The sequence below is a fragment of the Triturus cristatus genome, chromosome 4_2, assembly GCF_964204655.1.
Source record: "Triturus cristatus chromosome 4_2, aTriCri1.1, whole genome shotgun sequence".
In the NCBI taxonomy this organism is placed as follows: domain Eukaryota; kingdom Metazoa; phylum Chordata; class Amphibia; order Caudata; family Salamandridae; genus Triturus; species Triturus cristatus.
Genome location: NC_140586.1, coordinates 54,806,177 through 54,823,018, shown reverse-complemented (window position 1 = coordinate 54,823,018; position 16,842 = coordinate 54,806,177). Strand labels below are relative to the sequence as shown.

Genomic DNA, 16,842 nt, shown 5'->3' with positions numbered 1-16,842 from the left:
TACGGAGTAAGATGTCGCAATAACTGCTTTGAAGGCTTCTGACCAGCTAAACATAGTTGGTTGATTAGCTCCAAGGCTTGTGTGTAGCTCCTTATTTCATATTGACATACATAGACTCTATCTACTCTGACTGTCTGTAAGAGGGATAGTTCTCTGCATTTGATGAAGCACCGTTTTTATCAAGCGGGCTAGGACATTGCCATGGTGAAGTGAGCAGTTAATGACCTCTTTCTGAGCCGGGGTAATCCTGGTAATCTGGTTCTTAACCAGACTTCCTTGGAAAGAGTACATTAAATCCAACATTGATTTCATATTTATTAGCCATTTTGGTAATTTCTTCAGCTGACTTCTGTATATAATTTGTGAATGCTCTTGTTGGTGTTTTTTCACAGATATGTAATGGAAAAGTGGTGTCCAAGATGTCCATTACTAAACGGATAGTAAAATGTATTTAATAGTTACAAATTAGCTTCTCCTCTTGGGAAAGAGCATATTCAATCTAAAAGAAAGCAACACTGAAATCTTAAACTGTTAAGCAACTCGTTTGCTACGACTCTGCCATCGCACCTATCTCCAGTTTTGGAAGTCAACCAGTGTTATAAAATCAGTGTCTGGCATGTAAATCTAGAAAAGGTTTGTGTTGTCTAAAAAATGTTTTACTTACCTGTAACTTTAGTTTTGCATCTTTATTTACATATGCGACATACTATAACTACTACTTAAGTTGGTGGTTAAACATTTATGTTAACTTTTAATATCACTACTTTTGTTAATCACACAACAAGATGGCAGGGAAGATTGCAATATGAAGGCGAAATTGAGATCTGATTGACTGCCACTACACAATGATGAATAGTTGCCCAGCATGTGAATGTGTAATCTGTAAAAGCTGAAAATGCACACTTATAGGTAGGTAACCTTTTTCTTTTCCAGTCTTTTGCTTGTTTTAACTTTGAATGAGGTGACTCCTGTGTGCTCTGCTATCTCCCCTTATTTTCCAGTTTCTTCTCAGGGGCACATTTGCCTTCATTTTGATTTGTTCTTTACTTGTATCTGTAACTCAATGGGCCGTGTTTATTTAGCTTCTTGTTCATATTTGTTCTCTCGTCCCCACTTAGAATATGAAGATGATAAAATCTCGCTGCCCTTTGTTGTCACAGACCTGAGAGGAAGGAACCTTAAACCCTTGAAAGCCAGTGCCATTGTGCCTGTGAGTATCTGCGAGGAAGGTGGTACCCAGTGCTCGCCATGCTTTGAACGTTGTATTTAACTGTAATGAACAGGGTAACCCTTAAGTATTGTGAAGGCTTGGAGACTGACTGGGCGCTGGTGCAATGGTGTGCTCTACAATGACTGAATTAGGATGCTGTCTACTATGCTGATTTTTAGATGTGGAGTGAAGTCATCTGCATAGTTCAGTGCTTACGTTTGCTCTGTGCCCAGTGGTTAGACGGGCGTGCTATGATTAAAGATTCTGACTGGGTGACCCTGAAATCTGAGATGCTTTCACCTATTACCTTAGGAGATTGGAGGCTGTTGACAGTCACTCTCCCTCCTTGCACCCTTTTGAGTCTTCACTCCACAGTCTCTTTTGGTCAAAATGTCGGGGGTGAGCAAGCCAGTATGCTTAACTCAAACACTCTGGACCTTTCAATTTGAATCATTTAAAACTGGAAGTCCACGATGGTGTAGTTTATTAAAACTTAGAGAAATGTTTGGCTCCACAATACATAAGGCTTTAAAAAAAAGTCTGTCATAAACACTCTAAAAAGGGTCCATTGTAAAACATCAGAAATAATTTTGGGTGAATGAGCTCTTGAAGCTACCGTACAAACTTCCCTTAACACTTATGTTTACAGTTGGGTGTTGTGGACTGTCATGCAGCCCAGGCTTCACTAAGGACTGAGCACTGTGCCACCCCTGCATCCTACCTCTACGAGCAAATGCATGGAGGTATCTTGCAACATATGGACTAAGTACTTGGACAAGAAAAGCAGGGATATGTGGGATTACTTATTCCTAGAAACCAAAAAAGGGCAGTGATCAAAGGGATTCTGGGACTGTGGATTCAGTCATCAGTTGAGCTGCCTGTACTGCAAATAGTGTCCCACTCAGCCATGTGCCGTGCATGTCTCTTGCACATGCAAGAGATTAGTAAAGCCCAGAGCTGCAACACACTTGCCAAACAGGAGTGTGCCTAGGATGTACACATGCTTCCTGGTTCCTTTTGCTCTTTCGTTATCTAAAGAGGTCCTACGTCCGCTCATAGAGAGGTCTCCTAATGACATTGTGGCCAGGTCTGGAATGAGAAAGAGACATCTTTACCACACAGGAAAGCAATATCCAAAGGTTAGCTAGGATTGTTAGTTTGGGGAACAACGTGATGTGAAAGTAAAGAAATTTAAAACAAATTTAACGTGAGCAAATGGTTGTTGTGAAGCTTTCCCATTATTAAAAGGTTTGCAACCAATGTGAAGACCCTCGTAACCTAGTTGGAGTTTTAGGCAGGTCTCGCATAAAGAAAATGGACACGCCTTCAAATGGTTTGTTGCAGTACTCCAGAAGAAAAAAGGTTTGTTTCGCGGTGATTAGCAATTTTGGGAATCTACACTTAAACCCTAGAAAAGTCATACCCGTGCGTATGTATGTACAGTAATTTAGATGGTGAACATCTACACCTAAAGTGTAACAAATGAGAAAAAACATCTATCTCGATTTTAAACAGTTCAATACCAGAAAAAATGATTTATAAAAGTACTTTGCAGTATACCCTCATTTTGCTGCCTTAACCCACATTTAACAACTTGTAGGAAATTAAGGGAAATGCAATCAGCTAGACTGAAACCATGTGAAACTGAAATCATTAAGGTGCAGCATCTTCCATAGCCCATCATGCAACTGCTCCAGCACTCAGCCCCGGCCGCTGCAGGTAAGAGCGGTAGGGAGGTGGGGCCGGGGAGGGTTTTGAGAGAAGACAACGAGGAAAAATTAGTTATTTATTTAATTTGCCCTCGTGGCTGTCTCTCGAAATCCCCAACCCCCCACCACCGGCCCCACCGCTCTTACCTGCAGTGGTGCAGTTGCCAGAACTACAGTTCTTGTAACTGTGAGAGACCTTACCCAATAATTCAAGCAGGGAAGGAGTGCGGGTTGTTCATAATGTCAAGGAAGATTCCTACAATGCAGAGCTAGACTTGCAGGTGAGACACACCCCTTTGCATTGTAGGATCCTCATTGGTTGTCCCAAACAGGAGTACAAAATAAAAAGCAAATCTCAAACTTCTGGAGCTTCAATAAACTTGGACTGCGGCACCCAACCAGTACAGTGGGGAGGAAACTAGCTGAACAAATGTCTCAGAAAAGCTTGACTAACTAAAGTGTCTACCTAGACATTCAAATACAGGCAATAATGCTTAATGAAGGGAAGCATAGATTTCCAACCTGCAGCCCTGCAACCCAGCAGTAGCGGCGACTGTAGAGTGGTGGTTGGGGGTGGAATTCATGAATAGTTCTAAGAATTCTTACCACACGGGGGGTGGGGGGCAACCCAGCTATTCTTGGGGTTGGGGTGGTATTCACAAATACTTCTAAGAAATCTTAACACTGGAAAAATTGATAGGTGACTTTATGTAGGAAGCAGTTGTTACCAAATGTATTGGAACATTGATCTGACCAGGTGAAAAAGTACTGGTAAACTGTTATTTCTAGGCAGGCAGAGGAGTCCCTGTTCTTTTACTAGCTACAGTAATAAAATATTTTCAATTTGAAGGAATCTGTTCTTGTTATTTTTACTCTTTAAGAATGTCCATACTGTCTTAATGAAATTTCAGGTGTTCACATTGCACAAGATGAAGGACATCTGACAGGTATGGAACACTTTCCCTGGAAGTTTTATGGAAGATTTGTTTTGCATGACAACCTTTTGTGCATTCTCCTGGAAAAGTGAAGTAATCGGTAAACCGTCATGGTCCTTGGTATTTCAGGGCAATGGTAATCATCCTGGAATATTTCAGTTTTAACAGACTCGGTGGTAGCAGGTGAATCTAAGGGAAAGCACCTAGAAAATGTGTTTACAGCTCCATCAAAAGGGCATTCCCCAGTGATTTTGGCCCTGAATACCTTTACGCAAAGCATAAGCATTTCGTCTACAGTCGTGGCAGTGTTCTATGTGTAAAAAGGCTTATTCCTTGAAAATGACTTGGAAGAACTTGTCCAACAATCATTTGTGGTTTTCTTTGCATACTCAGTTGGGAGTGCCCACTTGCATCTTTTCCACACATTACAGATGTATTGCACTGACTGAGAAAATTACACTGATTGAGAAACCTCTGTGAAAGAAACTTCTCCAGAAGGCTTGGGAGTGCTTTGAAAAAATCTGGTGCCAAGTTTTGTTAAGATGGGGGTTGTGTTATCAGTTTGGAAAATAATCTTGTCCATCGCCTGACAAGGACTGGCTAGAGGGATAATTGCACTGCCCCTAGTTATTGCATTTTGTGATTCCAGTGGATTGAGTCAGTAACTCCTGATAGACAGGAATTCTTTGCAAAAAAGTTGAAATGATTTTTACGCCAAAGCAGCGAGTGGAAATTTTCTTTAAAAAGGTGTAGTTTCTTTATGGTTATGACTCTGGCTCTATTGATCCTCTAGGCGTTGTAGATGAGGTTCTATGTGAAATGTTGTCTTGGGGATTATGGAAATGCACAAGACTGTGAAACCCAGAAAAAATTAAGCTTGTCTTGAAGGTGGACTCTGGTGTTTTTTTGGCAGTTGCAGGCATTTCATAATAAATTATGGTACACACTCCTCCAAAGAAAGCACTTTTTGCTAACTACTGATTTAGAGTGGCCCCCATATAATTGAAAGCTTAATGGGGCGGACTTTTGAAAGGTGACTGTGACTGAGTTTGCTCAGATGACTCCATGTTGGAAACCTTTGATCCGTTTTGAAGACTATCTGCGTTTGAGTCTAAATTTGATTAAGACCAAATATTCTAAACTTTTCCATTTTGTTCCACTTAGCGTTTTTTCAAATTGTGGTTTGACCTTTAACTTTTTCTCAGACCTTTCTTCGGTATGAAAGCTTTTGTGGACACCTTTTCTCCTTTGCAATTGAGGAATGTGTTTTGAGGCCAACTTAGTGATGAGATTGTGTTTCCTCTTTCAGAAATTCTAATTGGAACTTCGAAGCCACTTTCTGGTAAAGGAACAGGTGCATAACCATTTTGCACAATGTTCAGTACCCCTCTGTCTCTAGTTATGCTTCGCACTTCTTCTTAATAATCTTTGATACTTCACCCCACCTGCACCTGTATCAATGTACAGAGGCAGGGAAGTAAAGAAGAATGTGTTGGTTTTTCTGAGACTTCCTACCCTAGTCTTGCTGCTGTGAACTCCACATTCAAAGATATTCTCTGCTGCTATCTCGGTCTTCCAGACTTTTATTGCTGTTAATGAGTTTGCCGGATGAAGCGTTAAAAAGGTTGGTATGGGTGGGAATTCTCTCCTCAGACTGAACTTTCAATTAAAGTTCCTGGTTCAATCCTCAGGACCCACAGCTTACAGAGTGTCTACTTTTATCCTCTCCTCAGCATTTCTTCATTTATGCGTGGAGTGAAGAGAGCTTGACCAAAGAAAGGATTGGAAAATATTGTCAGTCTCCCAAAATGCTCTGTTGTAGCACCCTTGAAGAGCTGTTGCAGTAGCCGCTTTTAATGCTGTCCCTTCATTGCCACAAACCTTTGTATGCAAAACATCCTGGAGTTTATTTTCTGCGTTCAAGGGCATTGTTTACTGAGCTGAAGCATGGTTACTTCTGACTGCAGAAACAATGACCACATTTGGTCTGGGATCGGACTGAAAAAACACTGGATCTTGTGAGGAAGTTTGTATAATTTCAGCAAGTGTGGATGAGCTTCTTTTGTGGTTGCTAGTGTAAGGAATTTCTCTTCTGCAATCTCACTATGCCCCAAAACCATAGACTGCACTTTTTGTTGAATTTTCTCCATAATGACTGAAACCAGTGGTTGTGGCGACTCGGGGCTGGAGCATTCAATTTCTGTTCACCTCTAGTTACCCACTAAAAGATGGTAATATCAAAGGGAGGCAGACGGGATGGAAAGCCAGACAGAGACCTAGGTCAATGTATTGGAATTATTGCCCTGATCTGTATATTTAGGAGGAGACAGTAGGAGTTGTAGTTGTCTTTTTCTGAGGCACCAGAATCATCATTGGTAGGAACCAACTGTTCATTAGGCATGATGCGACCATTCAGCACCATTGGGAAGTTGATGTACCTGCTGGTGAAGACTCCATTTCCGCTAGGCTCCACTTATGGTCGAATATTTCTACTCTGATGGAAAAACCATTTTACTAAGCATTGGGAGCATTTTGTGAGGTTTTGGAGTTTGTGGAATCTGGAACTGTGTGTGTACAGGGTCATACGATTATATCCCTGACTATGACAGGAGCCTCCTCACTTTTGAAGTTTTGTGCTTCAATGTCTGAAGCCCCTGTCTCGACATTGAGTGCTCCATAGATGCGTGTCTTGAATTTGAATGATGTGACGGGGCACGCCTCCCTGTCAAAACCGTTTTAACGGAAGATGGTGCATTCACTTCAGCATTGTAATACCCTATCAGTCTTCCGCAAACTGGTTGAAAGTGCGTCCATTCTAAATATAGAATAGATGCTTTGGAGTGGCAATGCTTTGTGTGTGCCTCCTCTTTTGGATCTCCCTGTCTGAGTCCTTGGAGGTAGAAAGCTGTTAGATGGTGAAGGATTCTCTCCACTGGCTGCTCCCCTGTAGTCCTTCCCTTCTTCTCTTGAGGTCAGCCTCCATTCTTTCTCTAAGTTGAATTCTTTCACTGTCTTTGAGAGTCCTGGACGTTTTTTTGTCAATTTGAGTGTCCACCTCAAGGGGGTGTGGCTAGTATGACCAAGATTGCGAACGCACTCTAGGGAGGCCCTGCACCCCTACCACGTTATCCGTAACTAATCCTAAAAACCGTCAGGCATCTGACACCGTCATCTACCCTATTCTACTCCCCTCATTGTCCTGCACAGGGTTTCTCCTGTTGGGCTGGCCTCTCCTCACATACGTGCAGTGCTTGTGTTGGAGACATTGGGGACTGGATCAGGACTGGCTCCTGCTATCTGCTGGAACTTCCATGCAGGCATGGGCACCCACACCCCCAAACCCCCTCTCTTTGGTGGCTATGGTTGCACCCTGTGGTTGCATTCCCCCTATCCCCTCCTGGAACACAGACCTGACACCTGTACACTCCTTTCTCTGTTGCGCTATGGCCACTGGGTGTTTGGGAGACAGATTGAGCCCTGGTCTGACTACAACCACCACCATTTGTTTGCTGGCACATGCCTGTTGGATGCCGGGGCACTATGCAACAATTTAGCCCCTACCTGGGCTTCTCTGCCAATACAGGCGCGCCTTATTGCTCCCCTGCATTATCAAATTGCACGTACACGCATTAACCTTTGTGGCGCTAGGCTTCCTTTCTCCTAGCTGGGCTCTTGTTGAGGACACAGTGGCCTCTGTTCTCCTGCTCCCCTGCACTTATGTTTCTCTTTAGGACGTTAAGCGTTGCAACAGCTTTCATCCCTTCTGAGTCATTGTGTGGCCTTAGCTTCAAAGCCATGTTACGTGATGTCCCTGGGACGCGGTGATATGTCTCCCGTGATATACCTACTCACCAGGCCTGGTTCACCTGGAGTTTTTTCCCCCACCACGTTGTCCTAGATACCATACCTGGACCTGGTTTGTCTGGGGGATCGCGGTCACTCCAGACCCATCGGTTACCCATCAACAGGACCTCTGTGCGGTGGGGCCTTATGGTGTGAGGTTGTAGACTGTGCACGGCTGCTCGTACTGTGACACCACGGCGCTCACTAAGGTGTCAGCAAGTGGGCTCATCTGGAACACAACATAGAGGTGGAGACATACGAGTGCCAAGCCTCCACACCAGTCAATGAGTTAGTCCTCAAACAGCGTAGAGGGCCAGACATCAAGGGCTGTACGCAAACGGGCCCCAAGCTACGCTGCTTCCCTGCGCTTATTGATTGTAACGATTGCCTGGGGACTCCCTGGGCTGTTCGTGCTGCAGTGCCCAGTCACATGCTAACAATTGATCCTGGACCTTTCTTTTCACACAAAATACTTCCTGTAACGGTTATCATTTATATGACTTGGTGCACGCATAAAGTCAGCACATGGTTGCATAGATCCAGATAGACAATACTTTGATGTGCAACAACCATGAGTTTGACAAAGCATGTATTTATTGATCACAAAATTATTTCAACAGATGGTAGACATCCTACCATGCCTATAACTTAAAACGAAGAAGAAAGTTGCTCCAACGGAACGTGTATGAGAAAGTGCTCTGGTGTGAGGTGTAGAGATGAGAAATAGGAAAAAAGAATCTCAATGGAATCCGAAAACAAGCATCAATAAAATTGTTCTGAGTATGACGGATAACAAAAATCGGTCCAAATAGGCCTGTCCAATATTGATTATTATACAATTAGCTGGTTTAATATGATTCACAAACAATGCACAGAAATATCTGTGGCAAGGGAGGAGACATGTGGTCCAGGCCTGTTGGGGGTAAGCGTCAACATTTCGACCCGACTTGTGGGCATAGAGGGTAATTGTTGCCTCAGCCTGCGGGTCTTCTTCAGGACAAGGGGCAGGGAAGAAGCAGCCTTAGTGATAAAAATGATGGCAAGTTACTTAATAGCCTGATAATGATTAATTACAAGGAGTTGACATGCCTCTCCTACCAACCTATTCAGGATGTAGGTAGATCTGACTCCGGAGGTGACCAACTGAAAATGGGCGAGAGAACAACGGGAAGGAGTGCACATCAGTAAACTACTCTGGATTATAAAATGTATTAGAAAATAAAATCTTCAATAAGGGCTCACCCGCCTCCACGTTGCGGTTCAATAACTATTTGGCTGCATATGAGTCCATATGTAGGGAAGGTGAAGTAATCGTCATCTGAAACAAACATGAGCGTTCGATAAATAGATTGGAACAGCCCAGTCATGTTAAGCAAGGAGCCTCTCTGAAATAATATAAATCGCTTACCCGCACTAGCGTTGCGGTGTAAGAAAAGGGATTTGATCCTTGGATGTGCCTAGTATTCGAGAGATTCAATCAGTGACTACAAAACTAAAACAAAAAGGGCAAAATGAAAACCTTTCAATAACTTGAGGGAGAGGCTGTAAACGCTGTAAATGCTTCTGTAATCCAACTCACATTTACCTTAATTTATAGCAGCCCTGTACGGAGTCTTCACTACGGCGCGGCAGGGTCAGACTGACACGAGCAAGCAATGATGCTTATGGATGCTCGGTAGCGCGAGGACGTTCCTGTTTACGCGCGTGAGGCATCTGCCTGACGTTGTCTTACCGCCCAGCAGTAGCGGGTCAGTCATGTTAATTAGAGCAAGAAAAGACTACCTCCTTTTAAAAGTGTGGGCATTAATTCTCCGACCACAATGTGCTAGCTGGCAAAAACAATTGCCATTTGTATTAATAGAACATTAAAAAGACATGTGACAACAAATTATTTACATGTATACCTTTCTATATACATATATTACATCGATGGAAGAGAGTCAACCCACAATGTATACGAGTCAGATGGGTGACCTAGGCAAGAGTGAGAAGGTAAATTTACAAAAAGATTGAGAAGGTAGAATTACAGTACAACCTCTAACAGCCTTTTAAAGGTGAATTACTATACATAAAATTCATGATGGCAACCAATACTATTCAGACACAACACATTTTGTACATGTGACAGGTTAAAAATTGCGTGTAGCAGATTATATATAGGCAGCATAGTGGATGTTAGACGCATCTGTGGTCATAGGACAGCGTTACTCAACTGGTGTGACTGCGCTACCCAAGTTATTGTTCTGAAAGCATGAAGACTAGTAAGTGAAATCGTACTTGTCATTCATAATTCAGAAAGGCCACCTGTCTAGTGATTTCCTCATATTCATTGTAGCCTCTCGCCACAGTGTCAAAAAGATGAATCCACCTGCACTCATGAATATTTAGGGTGTTAGAAAAATCTCCTCCCCTCGGGTTCACTTTCCCTTTTTCTATGACCCACCACCTGAGACTTTCTGGTGTGCGTCCAAAAACTTTGAAATGTTCAACTAGATGTGCGCCCTGTACTTGTCAGCGTATGCGACTGCAGTATTGCAGAATGCGTGTTTATACTTTTTGTATGGTCTGTGTAGGAAGGTGGATATCTGACTATGGTTACCCCCAACTTTTTGCCTAGTGTCTAGCTGGTTTTTCGACTTAGTTGGCCTGAGATCCTGCCATTCAGGGTCTCAGGCTGTCTGCTCTCTCTTTAAAATGGACTCCATGTACCCTAGGTTCATTCTCAATTGGTAAGGATCACCTTATTGGACCCTGTACAGTGTACCCTAGGTACCCAGGGCATAGGTGTACCCTAGGCCTCCCAGGGGCTGCAGCATGTATTATGCCACCCCTGGTCTGGCCTTCCAATCAGACACAACTGGCTGATCACTCAGCTGGGGCAAGGTCGTGTAATCACCCCTTGCTTAGATATAGTATGCCTATATCTACCCTTATATATAGACACATGTGTACCTATCAGTCACTCCTATGGCAGGCCTTAACAATCCTGGAGGCAGAGTGCTTGGTAACATGTGAGATGGTGCTCTAGCATGAGCTGAGCCTGTCTGCAGCTTTCGGAATCATGTCCTTATAGCTGTTCTATGATATAGCCTACCATATACTCTTAAAGTGCCTTATAATCTTAAACGGTTATGGTAACTATGGTTTGGCTTTATCAAAACATGTCGTGTAAGGTGTCTAACACTTTGGAATAATACCCCCATACCATTTCTGGTGATGAGGATATTATTCCTCCCTTCTAGAGGGAGAGACATGTTAAAATCCTACTTTGCTGTTTAACTCTAACCAAAGCCTCAGCATCACAAAATGGATGCTGCTGCCACAGACACAAGTCTGACCTCCTGCTGCTGGGAGTGATCCCAGCAAGGGAGGCTTGGACAATAGGTTTCCTGCTTGGGGAGGTGCTAGCACCTCCCCAGACAGACTTTAGTGTATTGGGGCAGGGAGGGCTGAAAGGAATGAGACATGCCTGGGGCACACAAGGTGTCCCATGCATAGTCCAGTTCAAACCGGTGCTGGGGCACACCAGCCCCAGTCCTGGCGCGAAACTGGCCAAAGGGAAGGGGGTGTAACCACTCCCCTCCCAGGTCCCACCCATAAGGCGTGACCTAGCAGGTATCCCAGCCCCCCAGATTAGTATAAGAGTGGGAGTTGGGCCCCAGGACTTTGGATTATCCTGAACCTGCAACTTGAACAGAAACTCTGGACCTTCGACATTCGACGAAAGAAGAAGACTGAAGAATCTCCCTTGTGGCCAAGGAGTGGCTACCCTGTGCAATCAGGCACCATCAAGAGACTACCCTTTGCTTTGCTAAAGTTCTACGAGGGACCGACTGCAGAGCCCGACCAGAGCCTTGACTTCCAGACTTCTCCGACCCTGATCCACATCCACAGCCGAGCTGAGATCCGTGGAGGCGACGAGAGACGTGGGACCGGCTACCTGGGAAAAGTGGCTAGTATCTTCAAGCGCAGCTTCTGAGGCACCCTCGAAGTTGTGCACCGGGGATTGAGAAGCCCCAACCCCAAGCACCATCTGCACCGAAGATCAGCCCCCCACACTCCACGAGTCCTGCGTGGGGCCCTTCTGCATTTTCCTGCTTGCCGCGTCTGTCCGGTTGCTTGCCCGCTGGCTAGTGGCCTTCGTGACGACGCAGCCTGAAATCTTCACCGCTGGTTTGGCTCCTCCAGACTGGCTCCTGCTCCTTTGAAAAAGAGAAGCACCCCAGACCTTCCTGGTCTGCACCAGAAGCAAGTCCTCCGTTCTTCGTGGGTTCCGCTTGCCAAGGCTTGGTGAGTCCTAGTCCAACTTCGGCGCCGCTGACAGCAAGAGCCTTCGTGGGACAGCTCGCCTCCTGGTCCTGGTCGTCCTCGACGTTCCCTGGTCCTCGTGGCTGCAGCGACAAGCTTCACCTTCACCTGCAATCTTCACGACATCGCCTGGTTCCTTCCTGGTTCCACGTGGTCACTGGCTAGTGACCTTGACTCTGTCCCTTCTGCTTGCAGGTCTCCTCTCTTCTTGATCCCAGCCTTGGGATCCACCGGACACTCTTCACTGACTGCCTGTCAGCAACTTTCCTTCAGGCATCCATAGAAGTCCACGACGAAACCCGACGTAAGTTCACACCTATGCACCCGCAGCCTGTGGGCTAGGTAACTTGGGTACTTCGGTGCTCACAAGGGTAGTGACTATCCTAGGGTCTAGTTTCTGAGTCTCGACTCTCTAGCTGCTTCAGAAGTGTCCTTAAACTGTTAATTTCTAACTGCTAGTAATTCTATCGACTTTTACGCATTACGCGTGAGTGTTTCCACTCTGCACCTGAATCCCGTGGGCCTCCCACTTCCTAACTCTTGCTAGTGTAGTGTAGCCCCAACGATTGCCTAGGCCTATCCTATTTCCGTGACAGTGGTCCTTATACCACTTACTTAGTATATGGTTTGCGTGGCACCTAGGGCCTAACTGTATTACTTACCTGTGTGACTTAATGTATGCTTAAATAAGACTGTGTTGTACTTACCTCTAATCTCATAAAGAGTGCTGAGGGTTTGACTAGAATAAATACACTTTATTTTATATATATATCTGTTGTGGTGTCCTTTCATTTGGTATTCAAGGGATTATATATGGTATCACAGCTGGCTTCACATGCCATTCAGAGTTTAGCCTAAGACTGCTCTTGTCCATGCTACCACTAGGATAGCTGGTCTATAAGGTTGACTTTACAACCAATCACCATAAGGGTATTTGGACTGATATAAGGTGTACACTAGAACTAGTGACATCATACATCAGGCCAACTTCTCACAGTCTGACCAATATACATAGTCACATGGGCATATTATTGTGTACACTACATCTGTGGAGTTACAGTTAGTGTGGTCCTGCAATGTATGTGTATGGTTATTATGAGTAAATTGATTCACTTCTCTGACCACGGAGCAAGGGTGGGGCGATAGTCATCCAAAACACAAGGGACTACAGGAAAGAGATTGTAGCCCAATTGGGAGTGCAAGGTAACTACAACAGATTGAGATCTGACCCAACGAAAGAGATTGCGCATACCATCAGGCACATTATCCTTAAAGGATTAGAGGAGGGGTTTATAAGTAAACATGAGTTTCAGTATCTAAATAAACATCCCAGGATGCTCACTATGTATACACTCCCCAAAATCCATAAACGCATGCACGACCCACCCGGGAGACCCATCATCTCCGGTTGTGGATCAGTTTTGGAGGGACTATGTAAGTTTATAGATGTGTTTCTGAAACCTATTGCTGAAAACACAACCACATACCTGAGACACCACGCAAATCATCAAGCTGGTGGATAATCGACCATACAACCTGAGTAACAATCTTATCCAGTATTAGGGTATCTTTCATAGATTCACATGCCTGAATCATTCCCCGTCGTCGGGAATGGGAGTCACCGGTAAATAACAAAGTAATGTCCAGAAGACATAAGACAGCCATAGGCCTCAGAGGCCTTAGCTTAGTAAGCTATCAACGTCCTTATGTAAAAAGGACCAAATTTTGGCCAGAGCCAATCAGCTAACACCACCCTCTAGAACCTTCCTGGTAGGAGCTCTAGTCCCTCAGATTTTCTACCGCACGTCGTGCTAAGGGAGTCTCCACTGAGCTCTGCTCATTTCTTTGGATTTGACAGCATTTCTTCTCAACATTCTGGATTTTCAGCATGGCTGATACACCTAAGAAGGGTTTATTCAGGCCCTGCGCCTCTTGTGGAAAAAAGAGGCTACATATCGACGACCAACACAAGGACTGCTTGTATTGTCTCTATCCCAGTCACAGTTCTAAGGACTGCAAGGTATGTCGGACTTTCTCTTCTAAGACCTTGAAAGACCGAGAGGGGCGCCTTTTAATCTGGCTGCAAAGGCTAAAGGACAAGGAGGATGTGGCCTCTGAGGAGAGTGAGAGTTCTTCAGTTGCGTCTCACTCCTCATCTAAAAGACCAAGGGTGGCATCGCCGGGCCCTTCGTCGCAGCCACCTCAAAAGAAGACGCAGAAAAAGTCTTCAGAGGTCCAGGATTCGCCTGTTCCAGGGAGCTCGTCTCCTAAGGTGATGCCCCACGCCTTCAAAAAGCCTATTGCCACCTCGTCGACGACAACAATGTCGACAGTAGCGTCGACGAGAAAATCTCCTTCGACAACGATTTCAGTTACATCGTCGACGACGACTCTATCGACGATGACATCCCATTCCATGTCCTCGACGACGACAACTCCATCGTCGACGGCAGGCAAGTCAATCCCGTCGACGTTAGCCATAAAAAAGTCGTCGTCGAGTAAGCTGTCGACGGGAGGGTCGGCGACGACGACACCGTCGACGAGAGCTTCATCGTCGACGACAACACCGTCGACGAAGCTACCAACGACGAAGACACCGTCGACGACGAAGACACCGTCGACGAGAATATCACCGACGACGCCGTCGTCGACGTCATCGTCGACGTCATCGTCGACGAGGAGACCGTCTTCATCATCCTCGTCGTTGACGACGACCCCGACGACGATCCCGTCGACGGCATTGATACCTGTAACGTCGGTTACAGCTATACCATCGAGCCCCTTGAGGAGTATGGACACGGACGACCAGAGTACGTTTGTGCATGTACAAATAACCAAGCGTGCATTGACTCCGGCCCTCACTTCGCCCAGTAAGGTCTCAACCTTGCCTCCCACTCGCCTCTTTGAAGAGGAGGATTCGGACGACGCTAGTCTCTTTCCTGCGGCGACTAGTCCATCACAACTCCATGTGAAGTACCAGGATGTCTCGGATTACGAAGACAATCCCCAGGATTATGAGGAGGTTCCTCATCAAGAATACATGCCGCCTCCACCTTCCATGGTGTGTCTACCGGCAACCTTGGTCACAGACCTTCAGCTCTTAATAACGGACTATAAGCAGCGTTTTCCGACTCCGGCACCTCCACCGATGCCTGCGGGGCCTTCCAAGGAGGAGGCTACACGGCCACGACCGCCTCCGCTGCGTTTGGAGAGGACGGCACCTCCGCCTCGGCCCACCACGGACGACGAGGAGGAGGAGGAGGAGGAGGAACCTGAGGAAGGAGAACTCCAGGACGTCCAATCCCAACAAGATGAATGGGACGATTACATCCTTCCGGCTCCTGTTTCGCCTGTCCCTACCACAGCCGACTCACCGCCCGACGACATCGGCGGTTTCCACAACATCATTGAAAGGGCGGCCCAGCGCTTCCAGATCCCGATGCCTTCGCATCAACAGGACTGTTTCTTATATGACTTTAAGGAACCCTTCAAGAAGACCGTCCGGGCAATTCCGATAATAGATTACATTTGGGACCAGGGCATAAAGATAATGCAGAACCCTTCATCAATGCCACCGGTTCTACCACGCCTGGACAAGAAGTATAAAGCTCCGGACACTGCTCCGGTTTGTCTTACAGGCCATCCAAAGCCGGACTCGGTTATCACTCAGGCTGCGCAGAGGAGGTCAAACAACCCAGCTGCGCTGTTGACAGCTCCGCCGGATAAAGAAGGGCGACGTATGGATAACATAGGGAAACGTTTCTCCTCTATGTCAGCCTTGACAGTGCGTGCCTCCAACGCTACTGCACTATTGGGACGGTACAACCGACAAATGTGGGCGGACATTGCCCCATATCTAGCGGATTTGCCTTCTGACTTAAAAGAAGAGGCAAGGAAGATTCTGTTGGAGGGTGAACGATCTGCCATGGAACTGATAGACTGTGCAATGGATATTGCTTCCACAGGCTTTAGACAGCTGGCTGGTGCGGCTGCTCTCCGGCGCCAGGGTTGGCTCAAGGCAACTTCTTTCAGGCCGGAGGTCCAGACAAAAGTCCTGGACATGCCTTATGATGGCCAGTTTCTATTCGGTTCTCTTATTGACGAGGCATTGCAAGGTATCAAAAAAGATACAGATACTGCCAGAGCCCTGGGGTCTCTGCAATCTCGGAACCCTTCCTTTCGTGGGTCAAGAGGAAGAGGCCAGACTTCCTCCAGAGGAGACTTTCAACAGCGTTCCTCTTTCTCCTCTTCCCAGCAGTACCGTCCACAATCTCAGCAGCGACAACAGTCGTCTTACCACAAAACTTCCTTTCGTAACAGAGGAGGAAGACAAAAGGGTGCCGCGCGGCGGCAATGACTTCCAGATGCAGCCGGTCTCAAACTTGTCTCCACCCTACAAGATTGGCGGAAAAATCTCCCATTTTCTCAAAAATTGGCAAACGATAACTACGGACCGATGGGTCCTTCAATTAATACAATTCGGCCATTCCCTGGAATTCACACAAATTCCTCCTCAAACTCCTCCCCGCCAAAGGGCTCACAAAAACCTACGCCCATTACTCCAAGAAATAAAGATTATGCTTCTAAAGGGAGCTATAGAAAAAGTTCCCCTAAGCCAACGAGGGAGAGGGTTCTACTCCCATTTCTTTCTCATCCGAAAGAAAGAGAAGAAATGGAGACCCATATTGGACCTCAGAAATCTCAACAAATTTCTGAAAAAACAGTCGTTTCGAATGATTACCATACAGGAGGTTTTGCATTTACTCAACGCAAACGACTACATGGTGTCGGTGGACCTTCAAGACGCCTATTTTCATGTCCCAATACACCGCAACCA

The 16,842-nt window shown here is 45.8% G+C and overlaps 1 protein-coding gene across 2 annotated transcripts in view; it reads left to right on the top strand.

Moving 5' to 3' along the window:
* The window catches only part of DCAF15 (DDB1 and CUL4 associated factor 15), a 255,057-nt gene that overhangs the window by 136,111 nt on the left and 102,104 nt on the right, over window positions 1-16,842 (top strand). For both annotated transcript variants that reach the window (XM_085600481.1, XM_085600482.1), the window contains exon 8: window positions 1,119-1,210. In XM_085600481.1, the coding sequence (XP_085456607.1) occupies window positions 1,119-1,210 (92 nt within the window). The remainder of the gene's footprint in view (window positions 1-1,118; window positions 1,211-16,842) is intronic.